At 49.2% G+C, this 26664-nt stretch overlaps 1 protein-coding gene across 1 annotated transcript in view; it reads left to right on the top strand.

Moving 5' to 3' along the window:
• POU2F3 (POU class 2 homeobox 3) overlaps nt 1-26664 on the top strand; it is a 49986-nt gene that overhangs the window by 1314 nt on the left and 22008 nt on the right. Inside the window, 3 exon segments of the mRNA XM_058041281.1 lie at nt 3527-3580; nt 4167-4235; nt 19356-19390. Of these exon segments, the coding sequence (XP_057897264.1) occupies nt 3527-3580; nt 4167-4235; nt 19356-19390 (158 nt within the window).

Below are 26664 nucleotides of genomic sequence, written 5' to 3'. Positions count from 1 at the left end.
CTCAGGGTGTGAGCCTGGCTGGTCGGAGAGCTGCTCTGGGTGTGCTGGGGTCGGAGTCTCTGGGGGACACATGCCCCACAGGCTCCAACCCACCCAGCCAGCCATCAAATTCAGATGGACAACCCCTCATCTCTTCCCTTTTAATGGGAATTCTAACTGTTTCCAGACTCGTTTGGGGAGGGCAAAAAGAAAAGGTAAAAAAAAACGACCCACCCACTCATCCACCCATCCACCTATCCAGCCATTGAATTCAGCCTTTCCCTTTTAATGGGAATTTTAACTGTTTCCAGACTCGTTTGGGGAGGGCAAAAAGAAAAGGTAAAAAATGACCCATCCATCCATCCATCCATCCATCCATCCATCCATCCATCCATCCATCCATCCATCCCCCCATCTCTCCGTCCAATTCAGATGGACACCCCCTCAGCTTTTCCCTTTTAATGGGAATTTTTACTGCTTCCAGACTCCTTGAGGGGGGCAAAAAGGAAAGGTAAAAAAAAATGACCCATCCAGCCCTCCAGGTGACTCTTTCCTCACGGGGACATTCCCCAGCTGGAGCCTGTGCCCTCTCTCAGGGCAGGGTTTGGAGCTGGGGCTGTGCTCCCACTGCCCCTGATCATCCCCCTGTGCTGACAGAAAAGCTGGAGCTTCCAGGAGTCCTTTGGAGCCCAGGCACAATGGGAGGGGATTTTTCCACCCCTCCACAAAAGCCGTTCAGTTTTGGGGTCCCTGAGCAGCTTTGAGGCCCCTCCGAAACAGAGCTGAGCTCAGCTTTAACCTCACTTTTTATCTTGGAGGGGTTTTTCTCCAACTTTAATGACTTTAGGAGAAGACTTGAGAGGCTTTGAGGCCCCTCTGTAACAGAGCTGAGCTCAGCTTTAACCCCAGTTTTTATCTTGGAAGTTTTCTCCAACTTTAATGACTTTAGGAGAAGACTTGAGCAGCTTTGAGGCCCCTCTGTAACCTTTGTGCAGGCCTGAGCTCAGCTCTAACCCCAGTTTTTATCTTGCTTTTTCCTCCAACTTTAATGATTTTAAGAGAAGACTCAGCCCACAGGGGGACTCCCATGCCCCTCACACCCTCCTCTCTGCTGAGACACCTCCCTGCTGGTGCCACCACCCCTTCCCGGAGCATTTTGGATATTTCACCTCGCTGGATATTTGGAAATTTTGGATATTTCGTTTGGAAATTCTGGATATTTCAGCTCCCTGCAGCCTCCAGAGGGGCTCAGACACCTCAAACCCGGGGTGATGCTCCCAGGCCAGCCCAGCTCCCCCTGCTCCAGGAGCAGATTCCCCTTGTGCAGCCATCGGGCTGGCTCAGGCAGCAGCTTGGGAAAGGCTTGGTTTGCTGACAGCGTTTGTTTCAGCACAAATAGAGATGCAGATATGTCCTGGAGAAGTGTCTGCACGGGCAGAGCTCCTTTGGTCTGGCTCAACCACCCCGCCTGCCCCTGCCCCTGCTCTGTTTGCAGCACATTTTTAATATGGCCCAGGCCACACTGGCGGCTCCTAATAGGGCTGTGGTTTGCAGTTAGGCTGTCCTAAGCTGGGTTATTTTTCCCAGAGAGGTTTTATTTATTTATTTTTATTTATTTATTTTTTATTTATTTATTTTATTTATTTTTTATTTAATTTTTTTTTATTTTTTTTTTTATTTATTTATTTTTACTTATTTTTTTCTCCAAGCCTGATTATCCTGTGCGTATTGCTAAGCTGGCAGAGCTGTGTGGAAGGAGCTGCCCTGTCTGAAAGTTGTTTTTGAGGATGGAGCAGGGGTAAAGGATGGGTTTGCATTGCTCTGGTTGCACTGCAAGGGGTTTGGGCGCAATTAGATTAGAAAATGATTGCTCTGTGTGTCTGCTCCTTGTTCCCAAGGATCCCTTGGAGGGTGCTGGGGCTGCCCTGTCACCCACAGGGACACAAAATCTGCATTAATTACAAAAATCCTAAATACAGATCCAGAATGCAAAATCTGTCCTAAACCTTAAACCTCTCAGATCAGCAGTTTTCCTTTTCTTTCTGCTTATTTTTCCCTTCTTATTTTCTTTTTCCTGACAAAATATTCAAAGTGTAATAACTTGTGCACATTTATAGGGTTTTTTTTTAATCTCTCTTAAAATAAAATTCAAGATATTCAAACTGTAATAACTTGTGCACATTTATAGGGTTTTTTTTTTTGAATCTCACTGAAAATGAAATGCCTGTGCATGGGAATCCCAGGGCATCTCTTATCTCCCAGCTGCAGGAGGAGGGGATTTACCTGGTGGATAACGTGTGATATGCAATCAAGGTGCAGCAGCAGCAGCAATTCCTCCTCCCCTCCCCACCCATCCCAGTTTTTAATGGCAGAGGGGTGTGGGGTCACTCCTGCAGGGGGGACAGAGATTTTCATGCTCTGCTTTTCTGTCTGTCCTTCCTCAGCTCTCTCTCTCTTGGGAATTAAATATTTGCTTTCCCTAATTTTATTTTTTTTTTTAACAAGCTTTCTCACCAAAGGAAGCACCCAAATTTCTGCAGGCTTTTAGATTTTTTTTTTTCTTCCTCTATTTTATGAGAACTTGCCTTTTTTTTTTTTTTAATACTTTTTGGCAGCCAGCAAAACTTTGTGCTTTGTAGATTGCCTAAGTTAGGGTCCCTTGGCAGTGGTACAAGACAAGAAGATGTTTATAGCTGATGGTAATTACTCTTCCTGCAGTAGAAATGCTTAGAAGCCCCACTAAACGTTCATGTCTTAATTGCAGAGGGTTTATTTGAAGGGGGGAAAAAAGAAAAAAATCCCACAACTCTTTTCTCCCCCCTCAATCCTTAATATAATTTAAGGAAAGGAAGTTTCTGAAGTATGTGAAAGTTTCTGCTATAAAATCCTGATTTTTTTTTTTTTTCCTACCTTTATTCATTTGCTGGAGAAAGTTACAGACTTTCAACTTGATCAAAGCTACGAAATCTTGGCCAGAAAAGCAGATTATCTGCTGTTTGCACACGAGGGCAGCTTTGAATATGGGAGAAGAAAACCTGCACACACCACACACACACGCACACAAAGCCCTGCCTGTTTTGGTGGGAGCTAAAGAGGGAAATGGGGATAAAAATCCAACGGGGCCGCTCTCATCTGTTTGGGAATAACAAAAGGTGGATCTGGGGAAGAGGAAAAGGGTTTGCATGGTGCTTTTAGGTGGCTTCCACCTGCCTTCCCTAGCCCAGAAAACCACAGCAAACACTGGCCCAGCTTCCCCGCTGTTGTTATTCCCCCATGCAAATGGGGAGAGTCTGTGGCCGGGATTGGCTGCAGGAAGCACATGCAAATCACTCAAATAATAAAAAAATTATCTCAGTTTTACTTTTTTTTTTTTTTTTTTTTTTTTTTTTTTTTTTTTGCAACGAGTCTGGAAACAGGTAAAATTCCAGTGGAAAGGGAAAAGCTGAGGGGTGTCCATCTGGATTTGAATGGAGATCTCCCCTTCTCCCACCTCTGTGTCCTTGGCCTCTGTTAGTGTGGAGCTGACCATTCCCACCTTTTCTTGCAGCTGTCCCCGAAGGAGAGAGTGGCCCCGGGTGTGGTGGCAGCCATCACTTCAAGGGTAAATGACAAAATTTCTTGGCCTGGGTGAAGATAGGGGGAAATGCAGGGGACAGCACTTTGGGGCAAGGCAGATCTTGGGTGGCTTTTGAGGGTTGTGGACACCTGCAAGTGACAAAAAGAGGAGAAATAAAGTGCAGATAGAGGCACTTGGAAAAACCAAGTCGGGTTTGAGCCACCTTGAAGGATTTGGGAGAAAGCTGGAGGGATCCCCATCTCTGCAGGTGTGGGAGGTGCTGTCCCAGCCTGAGCACCACAGCAGGTTTGGGAAGCTCCCAGTGCTGAATCCACCCCTCTATCCCGTGGGTGAGGAGGGATGAGGAGGGTGAAAACCCCAAAAAACCCCCCCGAGCAAACTGGGGAGGGGGCACAGGAGTGAGGGGGGCTGCAAAGAGCAACAGGAGGGAAAGTGCATCCTCAGAGCTGATGAATATTCCAGCGCCTGGATGTTGAGGAATCAGAAATTTGAAAGTCTGATGGTTTATTATAATTACACACATTCATTCGTGCTGTTTAGTGGAAGCCACATGTGCCTGTTGCCTGGGACTGTGACCTGTTATTAAAATCAGTTGTGCCTCCTTTTGCAGAGATCAAGATGAGCGGGGATGCTGCAGATTCCACAGACACCCGGCACGAGCCTGACCAGGTGGAGCCAGGTAAGGAGGGTCTGGGGTGGCAGGGCCACGAGAGGGAGGGGAAACAAAAGGAAAAAATAATAACAAAAAAGGGGAATGTGGGTGCTGGAAGTTTCTCCCCCGTGCTTTTTCTGGGCTCCTGTTGCTGCTCTTGCAGCCTGGCAGTTGATCAGGAATGTGCTCTGGGCTAGGATTGCGTTGGTATCTTGATCAGCCATGCAAGATCCCTCCTGTGTGACAGCAGCGAATCCCAGAGTGCCTCCCCCGGCTCCCCAGCGATCTGACAGGGAAATTTGCCCAGAGAATACCTCTCCAATGCTCTCTGTGGGTTTGAGGTGGAAATTTGTTCACAGAGCGCCTCCCCCATGTCCTCTGTAGGTTTGAGGTTGAAATTTGCTCACAGAGCGCCTGCCCCATGTCCCCAGTGGGTCTGACATGGAAATTTGCTCACAGAGCGCCTCTCCAATGTCCTCAGTGGGTCTGACATGGAAATTCACTCACAGAGTGCCTCCCCCATGTCCTCAGTGGGTCTGACATAGAAATTTGCTCACAGAGTGCCTCCCCAATATCCTGTGTGGGTTTGAGGTGGAAATTCACTCACAGAGTGCCTGCCCCAATGTCCCCAGGTCACAGGGTTCCTCCCCAATGTCCTCAGTGGGTCTGACATGGAAATTTGCTTAGAGAGTGCCTCCCCAATGTCCTGTGTGGGTCTGACATAGAAATTTGCTCACAGAGTGCCTCCTCAGTGTCGCCAGCTCACAGAGTGCCTGCCCAATGTCCCCAGCAGGTTTGAGTTTGAAATTTGCTCAAAGAGTACCTCTCCAATGTCCTCTGTGGGTTTCGGGTGGAAATTCATTCACAGAGTGCCTCCCCAATGTCCCCAGTGGGTTTGAGTTTGATATTTGCTCACAGGGTGCCTCCCCAATGTCCCCAGTGGGTTTCAGGTGGAAATTCACTCACAGGGTGCCTCCCCAAAGTCCCCAGGTGACAGAGTGCCTCCCCAGTGTCCTCAAATTCACTCACAGAGTGCCTTCCCAATGTTCTCAGTGGGTCTGAGTTTGAAATTCACTCACAGAGTGCCTTCCCAATGTTCTCAGTGGGTTTGAGTTTGAAATTCACTCACAGAGTGCCTCCCCAATGTCCCCACAATTCACAGGGTGCTTCCCCAATGTCCCCAGTGAGTTTGAGGTTGAAATTTGCTCAAAGAGTGCCTCCCCAGTGTCCACAGCGGGTCTGAAATGGAATCAGAAATTCGCTGCCACAGCAGTGATGGCTTTGGAACCGTCCTGGTGCACTCAGCTCTGTATCCACAGGGTTGTGCCAGGAGCTTTTCCATAAGGAAAACAACATTTTTTGGGCTCTGTGTGTGTGTGTGTGGAGAAAAATGGGAGGGACTTTGGGAATAACCAAATCCAGTCTGGAGTTCCAGCAGCAGCGGGTGCAGAGGCGTGATTGGGTTTTTCACCTCCAGCTCCTCATGGAGCCCCCAAGTCCCTTGGATCTGGAAATCTGAGGCTCAGGGGGATCCTTTGAAGGTGCCAATGATGCTGTGAGCACCAATTTCTGCCAGGTTTGCCCACCACCAGGTGTAACAGGCACCCGAAAAATCAGGTTTGTGCTTTGGGGCTGCCTGGGGTGAGATTTGGATCGCTGGGATTTGAATCCCATTTACAAGGCCCTGTAATTTCCCAAAGGGCCATGGTCACATCCCTTTGTAGGCAAATGAGCAACACTGAGAAATCATCTTAGCACCCACTAGGTGCAGCAAATTAAGATCATTAAAAGGCTTAGAAATCAACACCTTTCGAAGCAAAAACTGGTGGAGAAAATGTAGAGGAATCAAATATTCTCTGAGTGATGAAGAACCCTGAGCTTGGGCCAAAGTGGTGTGGAAGAGCAGGTGAAAACTTCGCATGGAATGATTTTCCTCTTGTAAAATTTGAGACAACTTAGGGAAAACAAAGAGATTTTGGGTAAGCAAGAGGACACAAGCAAATTTGAGATAACTCAGGGAAAAAAAAGAGATTTTGGGTAAGCAAGAGAAATCAACACATTTTGAAACAAAAACTGGTGGAGAAAATGTAGAGGAATCAAAAATTCTCTAAAGAATGAGGAGCCCTAAGCCTGGGCCAAGGGGATGTGGAAACTTTGCATGGAATGGTTTCCCTCTTATAAAATTTGAGATAATTTAGGAAAAAAATGAGATTTTGGGTAAGCAAGAGAACTCCAGGTTTTAAAGGGACTAACCCCACCCCTTGATTTAGAAATCCAAATAATTGGGTTATTTGACAGAATCTAAACTAGGGATCAAATCTGGTTCTGTTCACATCCATGAACTCTGATTGACTTTGGCCAGTCCAGCCTCTGCTCAGGGCTCTCAAATCACCCCAAATTTGGGGTTTGGGATAAACCAGCACCAAACAAATCCCAAACACCCCAAGCTCCTCCAAAAGCCCCTGAGAGCTCTTACAGGGCCTTAAATAAGGACCCGGAACCCCCAGAAATATTTGGTGCTCATTAATGGGCGGCAGGATTAATCAAGATTGAGGAAAATGGGGATTTAATTTTGGTATTAAACGTAGTGGGAGTCAGAAGTGTTAAACCAGAACTGGCAGCACATTTGGTTGGATAAAATTCAGATTTTTTTCAGTTTATGCATCCCAGACAGCCATTAGCGAGAGCTGCAGCGCCTCTTTCGAGTGGTAATTGAGAAAAGAAAGCAGAACAGCGAAGTCAATTTGTTTGAAAATAACAAAAAATATTCGCGGCAGCGTTGGTGGCTCAGAGCCTTCAAATCAAGCAGGGAAATCAGGACAAGTAAATCTCCTTCATTTGCAAAGAGCGGCACAAAGAACCTGTTTAAATCTTTTTTTTTTTTTTTTTTGCTGACGCTGTCCTGGTGTTTTTTTAATTTTTTAATTTTTTTGTGAGGCTGTCCCGGTAATTTTTTTATATTTTGATTATTTTTCTTAGGCTGTCCCAATGATTTTTTGATTTAAAATTTTTTTTTCCAAGGCTGTCCCAGTGATGATTTTTTTAATTTTTTTTTTTTCCTTAGGTTGCCTCAGTGATTTTTTAAATATTTTTTGCCTCTTTTTTTTCTCTGAGACTATCCCAGTGATTTTTTTTAATATTTTGTTATTTTTTCTGAGGCTGTCACGATGATTTTCTTGGTCTATTCAGATTCATCAGGGAAATGAGACGCTGCAGAGTGTCGGGATGTTCTTTGTGGGGTCCCAGCCGAGTTTGTCACCCTTGGGGACACCTTGCAGGACCCTCGTGGGTGGCACCACCCATCCCTCACCTGCGCAAGGTGCAGCTCAGGTATTCCCCAACCCTTCCCACGTTGTTTTCTCAGCTCTTTTCTTGTTTATAAACAACAAAACTCCCTTTGTGCCGAGCTCCCCGGGAAGTTTTTGCGCTCTTTGCAGGCATTGTTAGAGGAATATTTACAAATAATGTTGTGTTTGGCTTCCCTGCTTCATGTGGGAAAAGGCTCAGAGTGGTTGCTGATGACTCATTAATTAAATTTCCCGTTTCCTACCGAATTAAGCCAATCCACGCAGCTCCTTCCCCCCAAAAAGGAGAGATCTCTTACCAAATTAAGAATATTACACCTAGAAATCCTCCTAGGTTCAGGTTTTTCATCACCAAAAATTCAGGCTGGCTCCAAGAAGTTGAAAAAAAAGAAAAAAAGAAAAAAAAAAAGAAAAAATTAAGGAATTACATACCAAAAATCTTTTGTAAACCAAGCCCTTGATCTCAAACTGATGCCCAAAGATCTGATGGGAAGTGGCAGCAGCAGAGGCATAATCTCATCCTTTCATATCCCCACCAATTCCAGGCTTAGAAGAAGGGAAAAAAAAAAAAAAAGAAAGGGGTAACTTGGGGCATTGTTCACCTTTGAAAGTGTTTGAAATAATTGTGGGGGTTTTCTTTTTTGAGAAAATTGTTAAAATTGTTCAACCTTTCGTAGGAGGTTTGAAGAGCTCAGTGCTTATTTTTTTCTTTTTTAATTCTTTTAATCCACACCCATTCCACAGAAAATATTTCAGGGCTTTTTAAAAAAAGATATTTTCCAGAAACTTGTGGAGTTTTGATCCCCAATCTACTGGTTACAGTGAAATTTTGGCATTTTACAAATTATTCTTTAAAAAATATAATTTCTAAAGGTTCTCACTGCCCAGCCCTGTGAATATTAATCCTCCCTTTACTTCAGGTCTGAAATTTTAAATCATTAACCATTTTTAATAATTTTTAATAATTTAATCAGAGGATTACCCCTCTGCTTTTAGGGTGCTTTTCCCCTTTCCCTGCCTGATCCCAATCCTTGGCACTGGGGCTGTTGCAGGGCTTTTAAAAAAGGACATTTTCCAGAAATCTGTTAGTTTTTGATCCCAAATCTACCAGTTACAGTGAAATTTTGCCATTTTACAACCTATTATTTTAAAAATTGTAATTTCCAAGGGTTCTCACTGCCTGAATCTTAATCCTTCCTTTACTTCAGCTCTGATTTTTCAATTGTTGCCCCAACAAGGGTTGGTTTCCCTTCCCCATCACCCCAGGGATGCGGGGCAGGCTGAGCAGGGATTACCCTTCTGCTTTTAGGCTCATTTTCCCTTTTCCCTGCCTGATCCCAAGCCTTGGCACTGGGGCTGTTTCAGGGCTTCTAAAAAAGGACATTTCCCAGAAATTTGTTGGGTTTTGATCCCAAATCTACCGCTTACAATGACATTTTGCATTTTATAACCTATTCTTTATAAATATATCATTTCTAAGGCTTTTCACTGCCCAGCCCTGTGAATATTAATTTACCTCACCTCTGAATTTTTTCAATTGTGTGCAAGGGGGAACGGGCACCAGTTGCCCCCATGAGGGTTGCTTTGCCATCCCCATCACCCCAGGGATGCGGGGCAGGCCGAGCAGGGATTACCCCTCTGCTTTTCAGCTCCTTTTCCCCTTTCCCTGCCTGATCCCAAGCCTTGGCACTGGGGCTGTTGCAGGGCTTTTAAAAAAGGAAAATATTTTATTTTCCAGAAATTTGCGGGTTTTTGATCCCAAATCTACCAATTACAGTGAAATGTTGCCATTTTACAAACTATTATTTTAAAAAATATAATTTCTAAGGGTTCTCACTGCCCAGTTCTGTGAATATTAACTCTCCCTTAACTGCTCAGCTCAGAAATTTTTTGATCATGTGTGTGAGGGGGAACGGGCACCAGTTGCCCCCATGAGGGTTGCTTTGCCATCCCCATCACCCCAGGGGTGTGGGGCAGGCTGAGCAGGGATTACCCCTCTGCTTTTCAGCTCCTTTTCCCCTTTCCCTGCCCGATCCCGAGCCTTGGCACCGGTGCTGAGCCTCCATGGGGGGTAACGAAGAGCAGCGAGTTTTCTGCTTGGCTGGGAGCTCTTTTCATCTTTTTATTTTCTTTTTTTTTTTTCCCCAACTGATGAAAGCCATGCCAGCGAGCTCCTCGCTGATTTTTTTTTTTTTTGATGGGAACTGTGGGGGCTTGGCAGTGCCTGAGTGTCGCCCCTGGTCCTGCAGCCCCAGGGCAGAGATCTCCCCCTTCTTGTGGTTTATCTGAGCGCTGATATCTGATGCAACAGAACGCTGAGGTGGGACTTGCCCCTGTCTGTCTGTTTGTTTGTGTCAGACACTTGTTCCCCGGTTATCTCCTCCATCAAAACAGGTTACACCAAGCAGAGCTGCTTCCCTTTGATTTCATCTGTTGAGGCTATGGGGGGGAAGCCAAGGCTTTTACAAAAAGGGCGATAGGGAAGCGCTTCAAACACAACCACGGGGAAGGGAATAGCTGCAGGCGGCCCCAGCATCTTCCCTCCCCACCCTGTAACCCCAGGAGCTGGGCTCTGCCAGCAGGGCTGGCTGTGCTGGGCACCCCAGCTCCGGGGGGATGTGGGGTGCCCTGTGGGACACGTGTGGGGAGGGGTTGGGTGGCTCCTGGGGTGTCTTGGGGAGGCAGAGTTAAAGAATAAAGCAGGGATTTGTTAAAAGGATATTCTCAATAGATCCACCTTGGGCAGCACGAGGGCCCAGCCAGGGCTGCACCCAAGATGAACCAAAATGGTCCCAAAATGAACCCAAAATGGTCACAAAAAGAACCCAAGATGGTCACAAAATGAATCCAAAATGGTCCCAAAAGGAACCCAAGGTGACCCAAAATGGCCCCAAAATGAACCCAAGATGACCCAAAATGGCCCCAAAATGCACGAGCGCTCCCGGGGTCTCTCCCTGGGATCAGTTCTGCTCCATTTGCACCTTGCAGTTCATTGTCCCATCCCAGCTTTAGCCCAGGCAGTCCCACCCTGCTTGTTTTTCTCTCTCCAGCCCACGGGGTTTGTGCTCCTGGGCTGAGATTTGGATCATTTGTCCTTGGTGCCCAGCTGGAGCAGGAATTGTTTTGTCTCCCTGCTCTGTGCACAGAGCTCAGCATCCCTGAATGTGAACCCAGACCCACACACTAAAGCAGCACAGAACCTGAAAAATAGAAAAGCTAAAACCTGAGGCATCATCTGGGATGGGGGGATTGGCTGTGCCAAGGGAAATTTAGGTTGGATATCAGGAAAAAGTTTTTCACAGAAAGGGTGATAAAGTTCTGGAATGTTCTGCCCAGGGAGGTGGTGGAGTCCCCATCCCTGGGTGTGTTTAACAAAGCCTGGATGTGGCACTGGGTGCCAGGGTTGAGTTGAGGGGTTGGGGCTGGGTTGAACTTGATGATCTTGAAGGTCTCTTCCAACCTGGAGATTCTGTGAGTTCTGTAAATTCTGTGATTCTGTGAATTTTGTGAATTCTGTGGCTGAGCCTGGGAGCTGGAGGGGAAGGGCATGGATCCTTCCAAAGGATGGATCCTTCCAGAGGATGGATCCTCCCAGAGGATGGATGCTTCCAAAGGACTGATCCTTCCAAAGGAGGGATCCTTCCAGAGGTTGGATCCTTCCAAAGGATGGATATTTCCAAAGGATGCTCTTTCCAAGCATGGCTCCTTCCAGAGCATGGATCCTTCCAAAGGAATGATCCTTCCAAAGGATGGATCCTTCCAGAGGATGGATCCTCCCAGAGGAATGATCCTTCCAAAGGAATGATCCTTCCAAAGGATGGATCCTTCCAGAGGATGGATCATGCTGGGATAGGTTTGGATGTTCCAGCCCCTGTCTCAGCCCCTAGCTCAGGTGAGAGGACCAGCACAGGTGAGGGACGGCACGTTGGGCTGCTCAGCCCGTGCTCTCTCCCACCTTGGCCGCTTTTTTTTTCATTTTTTATTTTTTTTTTTCCTGGGAGCTTTCGTTCCTCCTGCCGTTTGCAGCTCCCTCCTCATCCCGGGCTGGAAGCAGCTTGCCAGGCCAAAGTCTTTTGAGGAAACTTGGCCTCTCCCAGCCCCACGCTGAGCTCAGCGCTGGGCAACGCCTTTGCTCCCCAAGGCTGGCTCTCCCTCTCCCTCTCCCTCGTGAAACTTTCCTCAAAGCCTGCAGGATTCCTGTGCTCTCTTCCCCCCGCAGCCATGCACAGCCCCGGGACAAGGCCCCGGTGAATGAAAGCTGCAGCGGTCGGGCTGGAAACAGCTGGTTGCCGTGGCAATCGGGGCTGCTCGCGATTTGCATAGGGCTGATGATTTTCATAGCGCAGCCACATTTAAGGCGAGCAGGAGAAATTTCCATATTCCCAGCTCCGAGTCAGTTGGGGCGTGGGGGAGGCCAGGAGGGGGATATTTGAAATTCAAATGAAGGTGATTAGGGTTTGAGGTTGGGTTATTTTATTTCTTTTTTTTTTTTTTTTTTTTTTTTTTTTTTTCCTTAAACATCCCATTATGGAAGAGGATAAAAAAGGATGGGGAGGGGAAAGGGGAACAAAAGGCTGGTTTGACTTGAATTAGAGGGGCAAAGGAAGAGCTGGTCTGATCTGCCTCTTGCCTCTGGTCTAGCAGAAGAGACTTGCCCTCTCCCAGCACCTGCAGGTGAAATGTTTTCCGTGGGAACAACTGCTGCCCTCGGGTTTCCTCCTGGAAGGTGCCCAAGTCTCCCACACTGGCTGTCCTGCTCTCCCCTCGCCTGCCCCACACGAAGGGGCTGCACAGGGGCTGCTCTGGGGCACTGCTGACAAAGGGAAGGCACTTCTGTAACCCAGGGCTTTGCAGCACTCGGGTGTTCAGTGAAAGCTGCCCCTGGAGTCTGGAGCTGTCTGAGTCAGCACAAGATTCACTTTTGCTCCCCAGCCCTGGCTTTCCCATGGAGATGCTCTGGTGGTTTGGAGGTTTTTGTGTTTTTGGAGCAAATTAAAACTGCAGCCCTAGCTGGCTGCCTCAGAAACTCCCCATCCTGCTCGCACCTTAAAAAGCAGTTTTTTAAAGTGCCTTGGGAGCATCAAGCACCTCAGCAGGGCATGTGGGAATCCAGGGAATTGCCTTGTGCCCGCTCAGCTGCAGCCTCTGCTCCCTGCGATGCTGGTGGGAGCAGCTGGAGGGAATCAGGGTGGCCAATCCATGGGGGTGATTTAAGGGAGGTCCCAGAGCTCAGGGCTGCCTGCTGCCTCTGGGGAGATCACTGGTGTGGCTGCTGGGAGCAGCAGCCTGAAGGCACTGCCTTGGTTTTTGCCTCAATTTCCAAAGTCAGTGGGAATCCTGAGGAGTGTTTTGTGCCGAATGTCTTGTTTTGCTCATTCCTTCAGTGCAGGTGAGCATTTGGCTTCATTTAGAGTACTGGTTATAGTAACAGTAATTACCACTCTTCTCTCTACCAGCACTTGGGCAATCTCTGAACTTCACACCTTGTCTGAGGTGAGAGATTGGGACTGGTGAATTTATCAGAAATACCCCTTGAAATGCCCCCTGCACTGGGGAAATCACTGGTGTGGCTGGTGGAAGCAGTAGCATGAAGGCACTGCCTTGGGTTTAGCCTGAATTTCCAAAATCAGTGGGAATCCTGAGGAGTGTCTCATGCTGAATGTCTTGGTTTGCTCATTCCTTCAGTGCAGGTGAGCATTTGGCTTCATTTACAGTTTGTGGGACAAGCACTGGTTGTAGTTACAGTAATTACCACTCTTCTCTCTACCAGCACTTGGGCAATCTCTGAACTTCACACCTTGTCTGAGGTGAGAGATTGGAATGAGTGAATTTATCAGAATTACCCCTTGAAATGCCCCCTGCACCCAGCCTGCTCTGCCAATCTCCCGTGGCATCCTCCTTCCTCAGACAGGGTGCTAAAATCTCCAGGAGAGGTGAGATTAATCTGAATTTTAGATATTGGATGCTCTGAGGCTGCAGCCTGAGCTGCTCACCCCGGGCAGGGCGCGGGGACCTGCAGAGGGTGATTCACCCCTGTGCCATCCATCTCGGGGCCAGAATTGCCCTCTGGAAGCTGCTGCTGCCTCTGCAGGGCTGCAAGGGGAGCCTGCAGCAGTTGGCACCTGAGAGTTCCAGAATCTCCGCCCAGGCAGTTGAAACCCCTGCCTGCTGTCTGCCTGGCCCTGCTCCCCATTTCCCTCCCAGATGTCCCTGCAGGAATTCCCAACACCTGCTGCAGGCTGGGATCCCCTCCTCATCCTCCTGTCCTTCCAAGGATCCCCTCCTCATCCTCTGAACCTCCAGGGATCACTTCCTGATCCCCTGTCCCTGCAGGGATCCCCTCCCCATCCTCTGAACCTCCTGGGATCCCCTCCTCATCCTCTGAACCTCCTGGGATCACCTCCTCATCCCCTAGTCCTGCAAGTGTCACCTCCTCATCCCCCTCATCTCCTTCCAGGGATTGATCCCCTCCTCAACCCCCTGTCCCTGCAGGGATCCCCTCCTCATCCGCTCTCCTTCCAGGGATCCCCTCCTCATCCTCGGGACCTCCAGGGATCGATCCCCTCCTCATCCCCTCTCCTTCCAGGGATCCCCTTCTCATCCTCCTGTCCTTCCAGAAATCACCTCCTCATCCCCCTGTCCCTGCAGGGATGGGATGAGCAGGGGATCCCTGCAGGGAATGATCACCTCTTCATCCCCCTGTATGTCCAGAGATCCCCTCCTCATCCTCTGGACCTCCAGGGATCAATCCCCTCCTCAATCCCATATCCCTGCAGGGATCCCCTCCTCATCTCCTTCCAAGGATCCTCTCCTCATCCTCCTGTCCTTCCAGAAACCACCTCCTCATCCCCCTGTCCCTGCAGGGATCCCCTCCTCATCGTCTGAACCTCCAGGGATCCCCTCCTCACCCCCTGTCCCTGCAGACCACAGGATGAGCCCTGCTGCTGTCACTCAGCGCAGGTGACCCGTGTGAAGATGAAGGCCACCCTGATTTTCCTTTTCCCCCGCGAGGTTGTTTTCATCCTGCAGGGCCGGACTGGCTCTGCAGCTCCCCGTGGATCCATCCCTGTGCCTGCCTTTTCCAGGGAATGGCAGCGGGGTGGGGGGAACTGCCCATCCCCAGAGAAACCTCCCCAGGCAAACTCGCAGCAGATCTGGTGCCAGGGCTATGCAAAACAGCTGCCAGGTGAACCAAGGAGAGCTGCACAACCCTGGGCTGCTGGCTTGGGGAGCCAGCTGAGCTTATCTCTGCTTTTCCAGGCACCCAGAGCAGCAGGGTGAAGCCTTGGGGATGGGAGAGCTGCTGGGAATTTGTGTCTTTCCCCATTGAAATCCCAGGGATGTGATGGTGTTCACAGGGGGTTTTGGGTGAGGGAACAGATGAAGGTCTGACTCCATGTTTCAGAAGGCTTGATTCATTATTTTATGATATATAATACATTAAAACTGTACTAAAAGAATAGAAGGAAAGGTTTCATCAGCAGGTTAGCTAAGAATAGAATAGGAAGGAATGATAACAAAGGTTTGTGGCTCAGGATCTCTGTCTGAATAAGCTGGGCTGTGATTGGCCATTAATTAGAAACAACCACATGAGACCAATCCCAGATGCACCTGTTGCATTCCACAGCAGCAGATAACCATTGTTTACATTTTGTTCCTGAGGCCTCCCAGCTTCTCAGGAGGAAAAACCCTAAGGAAAGGATTTTTCATAAAAGATGTCTGCGACACAGGGATTCATTCCCCAGCCTTGTGGAATTTCAGCATAGGGGGAATGATCTAGCAGATTCTGGAGGTTCTGGATGCCATTGGGTCTGGAATTTCAGCAAGGGGAGGACTGATCTAGCAGATTCTGAAGGTTCTGGATGCCATTGGGTCTGGCTGGTGCAGCAAAAAAAAAATAATAAAAATTCAAGTTGTTGGCTGGGCTGAAGCTCCATGAAAATGAGTGGAGTCCTGGCAGTTTGCAGCAGCAGAGAGAATCTGCTGCCACTTACACTTTTCTTTCTTTTTATCTCCTGGAGCTAGAAAAGATTAAATCTTAAGTGCAGATTGTTTGAACAGCTCGTTCCTTTAAGGAGAGGAATGAGCGCTGCAGTGTGAGTCCTGATGTTGACAGAAACTGGGAGGAAGCTGAGGCTATTTTTATAAAGCATTTGTAAGAAAGTTACAGCTCAGCTGAAAGAGGAGAGTTGTTATCCCTATCGCACCCAAACCTTGGCTCAGAACTGCGATCACTTGACTCTTACATTTACTGAAACAGAAAAGGAAAAAAAAAAAAGAGACCAGATTTGTTTGCAAATAAATCTGTGCCCAAGCACTGGTGATTTGTGTATCTAGCTCCCATTTACATAACCACTGGCAGCACAAATCACCCCTCCCAGATTTAAATCTCTCCCTCTTGGACATCTGAGGCTGAACTGGTTGCCCCTGGGTCCCTTTGGAGTCAGCCAGGAGGAATTGCCATCTCCAGAGGGCCATTGGTGCCAGGGAGATGGGTGGCTCAGATAGGGCAGGAATGGCCTCTGGAACTGCCTCTTGCTCCTTCTGTCTGTCCCTGACACCCCAGAGAGTGCCAGGCACTGGAATATTTGCCCATCTGGCACAGAATTCCTGCTGGGGGGGCTCCCAAATCCCCCCATGTTGATCTGCAGGGACTTGGAGGATGCTGTGGGTGACTTTGTAAGGGCAAAGAAAAGGTTTGGGCGTGTCATGGGCCTGTGGAGGGAGGGAAAAGCAGGAGAGGGGGAAAGGCTGTGCTGGGGGATTTGGGGCTGTGCAGGGAAGAAATTCTGTGCAGGGATATGTGATGGTGTTCACAGGGGTCTGAGGAAGAGGGAAGAGACGAGGATCTGACTCCATGTTTCAGAAGGCTTGATTTATTATTTTATGGTATATGTTACATATGCTAAAAGAATAGAAGAAAGGATTTCATCAGAAGGCTGGCTAAGAATAGAAAGGAATGAATAACAAAGGTTTGTGTCTCAGAGAGTCGGAGCCAGCTGACTGTGATTGGCCATTAATTAGAAACAACCCCATGAGACAATCCCAGATGCACCTGTTGCATTCCACAGCAGCAGATAACCATTGTTTGCATTTTGTTCCTGAAGCCTCCCAGCTTCTCAGGAGGAAAAATCCTAAGGGAAGGATTTTCCATAAAAGGATGTCTGCGACAGGGAAAGGCTGGGCAGGAGGATGTGGGGCTGGGCAGGGAAGAAAAGTTGTGTAGGGAAAGGTTGTGCTGTAGGATGTGGGGCTGGGCAGGGAAGCTCCATTCCAGCTGCTCCTCTCAGGTTCCAAGTTTTGGGGTGAGTGCTGGTGACTCACTGGGACCAGGGATTCCCCTGCAGCTCTTTGAATCTTGCCTCATCACCGCCGAACGTGAGTGAAACTCCTGTCTCCAAGAAACCCGGAGATTACCTTTTCCTTCCTGTTCTATTTTAGCAGCTGGGAACTTTTATTTCCTCCTTCCCTGCTGGCTTTGCTCCCCTTCAGCTGCTGCCTGCAGATGGAATCAAACACCCCCCCTACACACACACACCCCGTGGGGGTTTCAAAGGTAGAAACTGCGGGCCTTGAAGATGCTCCCGCGGTCCTGCTCAGGTGTGTGGATGCTGATTGTGATCGCCCATTAACGCTATCAGCATTCCCATCGCTGGATGTGCCCTCCTTGGCTTTTGGGGCTGGAATGGAGCTGGAAGGCAATGAATGAGCGCCATTCCTGGGGAGGGAGCAGCTGGAGAGAGCTGGACAGGGAGCAGAGGGGGTTGGAGAGAGGGAATTACACGGGGGGGAAAGAGATAAAGGGCTGGGATTGGGGAGGGAGACAGCAGGGTGGGAGGAAGGCAGGAAAAGCAGGGCAGAAATGCAGTCAGGCTGGGGAGAGGGCTCAGAGGGGATGGGGTGCAGGGGGTGAGGAGATGGAGATCTCAAACTGGAGGGGAAGCTCAGAGCTGGATGGAGTGCAGAAGGTGAGAAGATGGAGATTTCTAATTGGGGGGGGAAGCTCAGAGCTGGTTGGGGTGTGGATGGTGAGATTTCAGATTGAGGGTTGGGGTGCAGGGGGTGAGGAGATGGAAGAGATTTTAGCATTGGGGAGGCTAAAATCTCCATCTCCTCGCCCTCTGCACCTCAACCTCACAGCTGGTTGGGGAGCAGAGGGTGAAGAGACGGAGATCTCAAACTGAGGGGGAAGCTCAGATCTGTTTAGGGTGTGGATGGTGAGGAGATTTCATTTTGGGGGGAAGCTCAGAGCTGGTTGGGGTGCAGAGGGTGAGGAGATGGAGATTTCAAACTGAGGGGGCAGCTCACAGCTGGTTGTAGTGTGGATGGTGAGGAGACTTCAAATTGAGGGTTGGGGTGCAGGGAGAGAGGAGATGGAGGAGATTTTAGCATTGAGGAGGCACCTCAGATCTGTTTGGGGTGTGGATGGTGAGGAGAGGGAGATTTCAAATTGAGGGGGAAGCTCAGACCTGGTTGGGGGTGCAGGGGGTGAGGAGATGGAGATCTCAAACTGGGGGAGAAGCTCAGAGCTGGTTGGGGTGTGGATAGTGAGGAGATTTCAGATTGAGGGAAGCTCAGAGCTGCTTGGCACGCAGAGGGTGAGCAGATGTCAAGCTGAGGGGGCAGCAGCTCGTTCTGCCGTGGCCCTGCTCGATATCACAGTCCCACAGCTCTGTTTCCACAGCCAGTGCTTTTTAAACGTCCCAGATTAAATCTCCAGGGCTGTTTCTAGACAGCAGAGAGCAGCCACCAAGCTCTGTTATCCCTTACTCTCCAATGTTTTGCCATCCGTGGATAATTGTACCAAGCACACTCCCCCTCAGCATCCAGGCTGATTCACCTGGGAATGCTCTGTGCACGGAAAAATGTGTGCTGGGAAAGGAAAAAGGCCTTGTTCAGCTGAAGAAAGTCCATGGCAGAGCTGGATTTGCTCTCCTGCCGGCACAGCTCTTTGTAGGAGCCCTGAACTGCTGGAAAATGTGTTGGAGCTTGATCAGATCCCAGGGCTCTGCTTTGTGGGGAAGGTTATCCTGGAGAAAACAGCAGGAGCCGGAGGCCTGGGGGCTTGTGCCAGTGGGATGAGAACAATTCCAGGCCCTTTATCACAAACTGGGCTGGACTGGCAGGGGGAGGCCTGGGGACTGTGAAGGGAAAGGCCTGGGGAACAAAGGGGTGTCTTGGGGTTGCCTCTGCAGCTCCAGAGATTCGTGGAATCCCTTCCAGCATTCAACAGGATCTGTGGGGAGCACAACCTTTGCTCTGTGATGTTCTTGATGAATTTGGCAGGTGTGATGGGGAGGGGGGGGGATGTTTATCATCAAAGGGGAATGAGTGAGGGCCTGTGCGGTACCTTCAGGCTGGGACCTGTCTGATTTTTTTTTTCCCCCTGTGCCTGCCAATCTCTTTTGGAATCAAGGAGACGCCTCTGGAGCGCAACCCCACGGCACCCTGTGTTCCTCCAGGTAGCCACAATTACCCGGTTCCTGAAGGTCCTGGGTGAGCAGCCCTGGCCACCTCCCTGCTGGCCCTTCCCACACGCAGCTCTGGGCTCCCCTGCGCGTTTGTGATGTCCTCCAGCTCACCTCTGCTGGAATCTCCCTCGTGATTTCCCCCACCCTTGGCCAGCTATCTCCCAGGCAGGAACACTTTCATTATCCCACAGCAAAAAGGCTGGCACCACCCGAATGCTGCAGGAGCCTTCATCCTTCCATTTCTGCACCCTCCTCCTCCTCTCCTTGCTCTTCCAGGGCCAAGTTTTTGCTTATGTGGGTCCCAGGTTCTGGAAATCTCCCACCAGTGCTGTCATTAACACTGAGATGTTTTTCTCTTTGTTTCCTTGTAGGGAATGAACAGAATGGGCTGGACTTTAACAGGCAGGTAAGATGCTCCCTGGCTGTTTTGTATTTTTTATGTATTTTTATTTTTTCCCTTTCTGGAATGGCTGTTTTTTTTTTTTTGGTCATCATGCTGCAAAGAGATAAAAACTGTTAGATCAGAAAATAACCCACAGAATTTCTTCCCAGTTCCCTTTGTGGGATACAATGACAGATTGCACCTCTGCTTTCCCTCTCCCTAATTCAGAGGAGTTCAGCTAATTACAGAGTTCCTTTAAATGACCTTTTGCTTGAGGGGTTTTCTGGCTTTTACAGTTTTTTAGATCATTATTTAGAAACTAAAAGCACCTCAGTGATGGTGGCAAGGGTACAAATCCATCCCCAAAGTGCTGGGACAGTGGCAGCACCATGGTGGGCAGGGACAAAGGCCAGGGGCTGCCTCAGGAGTGTCAGCCAGCACCAAAAATGAGCTGGTTGGAGGTTTTGGAGTCAAATTCCTGTCTGCAAGGCAGCAGATAAAATACGGGACAAGCAAACCCCAATTGCAGAAAGAGCAGCTGAGGGGCTCTGGCCCTGCTGTGGGTGCTGCTTTGTCCAGAGGAAAGAACTCCCTGGCTCCCTGAGTGCCTGCAGACCTTCCTGAAAATCCCTGAATGTCACATCAGGAGGTCACAGCTCTCTGGGGCCCTTGTGGGGAGACACAGAGTTCACAGAGCGGCTGGAGATGCCCCTGCATCCCTGGCAGTGCCCAAATCCAGGCTGGACATGGGGTTTGGAGCATCCTGGGACAGTGGGAGGTGTCTCTGCCATGGCAGAGGTGGGATGGAATGGGATTTAAGAAGAGAAGGAGCTTTAAGGCTCCTTCCAGCCCAAATAATTCTGAGATTTTAGGAAAATGCTCTCTGAAAGGCCAAGGAGGAGCCTGGAGATCCAACCCTGCCCTGCTGCAGGATGAGAGCTGGGATGCACAAGGGGCTGCAGCTCCATGCACGGACTCAAGGCTGATGTTGGCACAGCCTCCCAACCTCTTCCCCTCTGCATCTCCCCCAAATCCCAGAGCTCCAACCCTTCCCAAAAGCTCCCTGTGGGCAGCAGCACCTTCCGCACGTGGCTTTTTGCGCCTCCAGCTTGCCTTGGTGGCAGTGCAGTGACAAATGTCAGCCCCAGCTCTGTTTGTTTGTTTGCTTTGGCTGCTGCAGCTCTGGGTGGGTCTCCCTTTTCCTACCAAAGGTGTCCTGACACGCTCAGCCATCTTCCAGGAGTTTGGAATCCCCAGCTGCAAACAAAAAGCTCTCTGTGTCTGCAGGGAGAAGGATCCGACCAGGATCCAACCTTTATTGTATAATTTATTATTTATATTTATGATATAATTTAATTTATAATAATAATAATTTCCTTTTGAGGAAAGGTGGTGGAGCCAGGGCTGAGTTACAGCCACTGCTGGTCTTAGCCAGAGATGCTGGGGAAGTTGTGGGGGCAGCCAGGTTTGCAGGCAGTAGAAATATCCTCCTCCTAAAAAGAAATTTTGGGTTTACATTCAGTTTTATTTTAGTGTTTTTTGGGGGGATTTTTTGTTGTTGTTGTTTTAGGTTTTTTGGGGTTTTTTTGTGTTATTTTTGGGGAATTTTTGGGTTTTTTCGTGTTTCTTTGGTTTTTTTGAGGGGATTTGTTGGGGTTTTTTGAGTTTTTTTAGGGGGGGCTTGGGTTATTTTTTGGTTTTAGTTGTTTCTTTTTGAGTTTTTTTTTGGGTTTTGTTTTAGTTTTTTTGTTTTTTGTTTTTTATTTTTTGCAGCATTTCCACTTTTATTTTCCTCCTTCCACCAAAACGCCGCCACAAAATACAATTAATTTGCTCCAGCTTGTCTGTGTAACTGAGTAGCCAACTTAGCTGGGGATTTAGCACGGTTTAAAAAGCAAAATACTCTGAATGAGCTCATTTTATTGTTTTATTTTATTTCTAATCTGCTCTGATTGCCCAGAGCCCACCAAGGGGGTTTGCAGTGATGCCAGGGATGGGATGTAACAATCCCTAGTGGACACAGAGCTGTGCAAGGCTCTTTGTCTCCCTCTCTTGGCCCTCCCAAGGCCATGGGCGGAGTGATTTAAAATCGTTATTATTTAAAATAATAATTGCTATTTGAAAGTATTGTTATTTAAAATAATAATTATTATTTTAAATTGTTCTCTTAAACGAGCAGGAGCCCAAATGCACACGGGCTCCGCACTCACATTTAAGGTTGACCTCAGCTGTTGCTGAATTCATCCTCAATTCAGCAAATAGATTTCAAATGACGAGAAAAAAGGAAGAGAGGAGAGCTGGAAATATCAAAGTGTTTTCATGTAAAATCAGGTGCTGCGCTCTTTCATTAGGGGTGGAGGTTGGTGGGTTTTTTAATTTGGTTTGGGGTTTGAGGTTGGTTTTGGATGGGTTTTGCTTTTTCGTTAGCTTGCAATTCAAGTTTTCAAACCGAAGCCAGGGCAGGATGGTTTGAAACCCAACTCCAAACTGACTGCAGGAGCTCTCTTTGCCTTTATTTGGAGTGCTGGGCTCTAATCACTTTGAAGATCATAAATCTCACATCGTTTAAGCCTCTCCCCCAGCCTTTGTAGATGGCCTACATTTCAGGTCTGCTTCCCTCCCTCCCTGCAGAGCTGCGCTCCAGGCGGGATGGGAAGGGTGGAGTGACCTGGTTAGACCCCAAACCTGCCTCCCAATTCCCTGCTGGGGCTGCTCTCACCCTGCAAACGGGGCAGGGAGGGAAACTCTTGTGGATTTTGAGGTTTTTCGAGCAGTTTGTGGGTCAGCCCTGTGCTTTATGAGAAAGCTGCCTCTGATCCCTCAGCCTATTTGGCAAACATCTCTGCTCTGCCCCCCTTTCCCTCCCCTTCTTCAAACTCTCCTCCCACCTGGATGCAACAGTAATTTGTATGTGAATGAGAGGGAAAAGGGTGTGGATGGAAAAAAGCAGCATCTTCAGCCTTGCCTATCTGGTTTGGCTTTTTTTTGTTTAGCGAGTCTAACGCTGCTTGTTTCCTGTTTATGGCCAGGGAAATGCAAAGGCGCAGCAATAAACTTTCACCTTCGCTGCTGGCAGCCTGCACAGGGACATCATCTGCCTCCTGACGGGCTGGCATGGTGGCCAGGGACAGATCTGAGTGAAAACGGGGAAAATTTGCCTCAAACTGGGAGCGGGATGAGGGCTGGGAGCGCTGCAATGGGAGCTGATCCTGCCCAGGTGCTGCGGTCTCTGCTGGGGTTTGATTCCCCTGTAGGAAATTCGGGATGGTTTGTGTTTGTTTTTGTAGCTGCTGTGCAGAGCCAGGTGTCAGGCTGGGGAGCGCACAGGGGCGCAGGGCTGATGGTTTTGGGAGGTGCCAGGGCTTGTGTGAGTGGTGTGAGGGCTGAGCCCGGCTCAGGGAGCTGTGCAGCCATGCACCGCTGCAGGAGGGCGATGCACTGCTGCATCCATGCACCGCTGCAGGAGGGCGATGCACAGCTGCATTCTGTGAAGGGAATGAGGACAATGCACTGCTGCAGGAGGGCAATGCACAGCTGCATCCAGGCACTGCTGCAGGAGGGCAATGCACAGCTGTATCCATGCACTGCTGCAGGAGGGCAATGCACAGCTGCATTCTGTGCAGGGAATGAGGACAATTCACAGCTGCAGGAGGGCAATGCACAGCTGCATTCTGTGCAGGGAATTAAGAGAATTCACAGCTGCAGGAGGGCAATGCACAGCTGCATTCTGTGCAGGGGATGAGGACAATTCACAGCTGCATTCTGTGCAGGGAATGAGGGCAATGCACTGCTGCAGGAGGGCAATGCACAGCTGCATTCTGTGCAGGGAATGGGGACAATGCACTGCTGCAGGAGGGCAATGCACAGCTGCATTCTGTGCAAGGAATGAGGACAATGCACTGCTGCAGGAGGGCGATGCACAGCTGCATTCTGTGCAAGGAATGAGGACAATGCACTGCTGCAGGAGGGCGATGCACAGCTGCATTCTGTGCAGGGAATGAGGACAATGCACTTTGCAGCAGGGAAGTGATGGCAGCCCCTTGTTGGTCCAGGGAGGAATGCAGCATCAGCTCTCCTCCTTCCAGGGAGGGAATGAGAGCTCCTCGAGCTCTCCCTTGTTGTGGGTTTCTCTGGGTCTGGATTGAAGGCATTTGGGACAGTAATTCATGTTCACACTCAGATGTTTGTTTCTTATCAGTGAAACAGTCTCACAGCCATGAGTTCTGCAGCGAGGCACAAAATGGCCAACAGTCTCTCTTGTTCCAAGGTCTTTTAAGACTAAACTATCCAAGTAAGAGCAGACACCTGGATTATTTTCCCTTTTAACCCCATAACTGATCCCACAGAGCCCTCAATGTGGACTTTTTTGCCTAATTACAAAATCCCACCAAACCCATGAAGAAGAAACCCAGGACAAACCCTGTGCCCTCCATCTTGCTCCCACCCACAACACACTAAAAATCCCAAAACCTCAATTTCTCAGCAAGTGATACACCTACACTTCTCTCTATAATCTAAATTTCTCTCTATAATCTCTAAATTTCACACTTTTGTGGGTTCTGATCTATCTTGAAGTCTTTAGGAAACTTTCTCCATGGATGAGGGCCAAAATCAGTGCTGCCCTGGGGATCAGGGCACCCCAGAGCAGACACAGAAATATTCCCAGTGCTCTGGGTTTCCATATTCCTTGCTCTCCAGAGCTGGGAGAGGAAATGTCCCCCTTGAAATGATGCTGATGGATTTTTGTCCACCTTGAAATGAAGCTCACAGGTTTTTGTGTGAGCAGAGCCGGGCAGGGTCTGCCCCTGCTCCCTACCCAAATGTGCCAGGCGCTCTTCATGCCAGCAAGAGGCTGACCCTGCAGGACAGGCTGTCATTTGTTTATCAAACCTGTCATTATCATCAATCACATCAATCTGAAGCTGATCTGGCTGGGAGATCTGACAGAGTTTAGGACAGACAGGCTCTGAGGTGCCTGAGCAAGGCCCAGCCTCAGTTTTAGCGCTGGTTCTTTATTCCTGTTCTTTGCTGCCTTTGGTTCAGCCCAGTCAGGGGATGGAGTGAGGATATGGATTTCCAACAGGCCTCCTAGAAAGCCTTTCCAGCTGGGTCTGGTGAAAATTCCTCCTTTCTAAAAGCAGGTCAAGCCTCCTGTGTGTTCCTGCCCTGCTCTCTCAGGCGGTGCTGAAGGCGTTCCCTGTCTAACTCCTCTCCCTCTGTTCGTATCTGACAGTCCTTGCCCAAAAAACTTTTATTTTGGAGGTTTGTGTGAGATTTTACAGGAGGTGCTGAAGGGGTTCCCCGTCTAACTCCTCTCCCTGCTCTCTTCATATCTGACAGTCCTTGCCCAAAAAAACTTTAATTTTGGAGGTTTGTGCGAGATTTTACAGGAGGTGCTGAAGCGGTTCCTTCCCCTCAGGACCTCCTTGTCTAACTTCTCTCCCTCTTCTCTTCACATCTGACTCCCTGCCCAAAGAAACTTCAATTTTGGAGCTTTGTGTGGGGTTTCCAGGTTTGAGGCAGCAGGGTGAGTTATCTCAGGGCTCCGCAGCTGGTGTCCTGTAGGCACACATGTGATGTGAAAGATTCAAAGTGGGCAAACTGAGATGTGAAAATCCCTTTTCAGTGCCATTAGTGAGCGCCCTGACCTCATTTGGTACCTTCCACCCACACGTCTGAGGGCTCTTTGCTAATGGGCTCAGCATCCCTTGGTGCCTGTGCGAGGTGGGGAGGAGTCCTGCAGACACAGCCCGGCTTTTCCCAGCGATGCTGAGCTCTGTCATCGCAGCTGGGATCAGGGGATGCTTCGTGGGCCACTTGCCCCTGGACATTGGGCTGGATTGGAACCCAGGGCCCTGCTCAGAGCTGGGTTCTGGACTCCCATCCTCTGATTCATCGTCTTGTGCTCAACCACAGACAAGTTCTTCCTCCCCTCCGTCCTTTTGAAGGTGCACAGGAGGGCCCAGCTCGCTGGGTAGTTTGTTATTAATATCTGGGATGCAAAACTCCCTGCACATTTAATTTCACTGCACCAGGGCTTCCCTCCCCGCCGGGGATCTCTCTCATCGTTTCTCATTCCCACCTCCCCCTGCTCTCATGTGCTCCCTGGATGTCATTGCTGTTCCTGCTTGGGTAGCTCAGGTTTCAGTCTGCCCTCCACATTTCCATCCCAGCCCTGTTTTGCCCTCCTCTCAAGGGGAGGTTCACATCCTGCTTCCTTCTCCCCTCTGGGGATCAATTCAGATTTCACTCTCTCTTCTCCCCGTTGCCCCAGGGCATCAGCCTAAGTTCTTGCATCTGCTTTTCATCTCTTGAGCCTCCCCTGGCTGGAAATCAGGGCCTGACACTGGATCTAAGCTCAGCTCTGCCCTGGCCTTTCCCCTTTGAAGTCTCCCTGCTCTGTCCTAGGGACAGGCTGATTGCATAAATTTGTTTGTGTGCAGGTTCCTCATTGAGATGCAGCCCTTTGGGAAAGCATCAGAGAGAAAGCCCTGGCTCCAGGGAAAGTCCTCTGTGCCTAAATCTGGCCCTGCTTTGCTTAGGACAGATATGCAGAGGAACCCCTTCTTCAGGCTGGGTTTGTTCTGAGTTTGCTGGGAATGAACTCCCAAACAGGCCAGGGGAATTGTGAGGGAAAGGGGGATGCAATTAGGAGCAAGGATTTGGCTGTTTTAATTGTTTTTCTCAGGAGATGGGCTGAAACCACTGAATTAATTTGTTGACAGCAGCCCAGAGCTGGCTGCATTTTATCTGTTCCTTAACATCCAGCTGCCGTCCGTTCCCAAACTCCTGCTCTCCCGCTTTTAAAGGGCAAACTCCATTTACAACGTGGTTCCTACACCTGTTTCCTTGGCAAAACACCTGGAACAGCTGCTCCAGATCTGCCTGAGAGGGAGAGCCAGAGATCTTAGTGCAAATTCCCTGCTCCAGATCTGCCTGAGAGGGAGAGCCAGAGATCTTAGTGCAAATTCCCTGCTCCAGATCTGCCTGAGAGGGAGACACAGCGATCTTAGTGCAAATTTCCTGCTCCAGAGGTGCTCCCTGTGGGATCAATGGGTTTATCCAGCAGGGACCCTCCTGGATCAATGGGTTTATGCAGCATTTTCTCCCTCCCCGGAGATGCTCCTTGTGGGGTCAATGGGTTTGTCCAACATTTTATCCCTCCCCATAAGTGTTCCCTGTGGGATCAATGGGTTTATCCAGCCTTTTCTCCCTCCCCAGAGGTTCTCCCTGCTGGATCAATGGGTTTATCCAGCACATTCTCCCTCCTCATAGACGCTCCCTGTGGGTTTATCCAG

The sequence above is a fragment of the Melospiza georgiana genome, chromosome 27, assembly GCF_028018845.1.
Source record: "Melospiza georgiana isolate bMelGeo1 chromosome 27, bMelGeo1.pri, whole genome shotgun sequence".
In the NCBI taxonomy this organism is placed as follows: Eukaryota; Metazoa; Chordata; class Aves; order Passeriformes; family Passerellidae; genus Melospiza; species Melospiza georgiana.
Note: the sequence above shows the minus strand (reverse complement) of the source record. Positions and strands in the feature narration are given on the sequence as shown.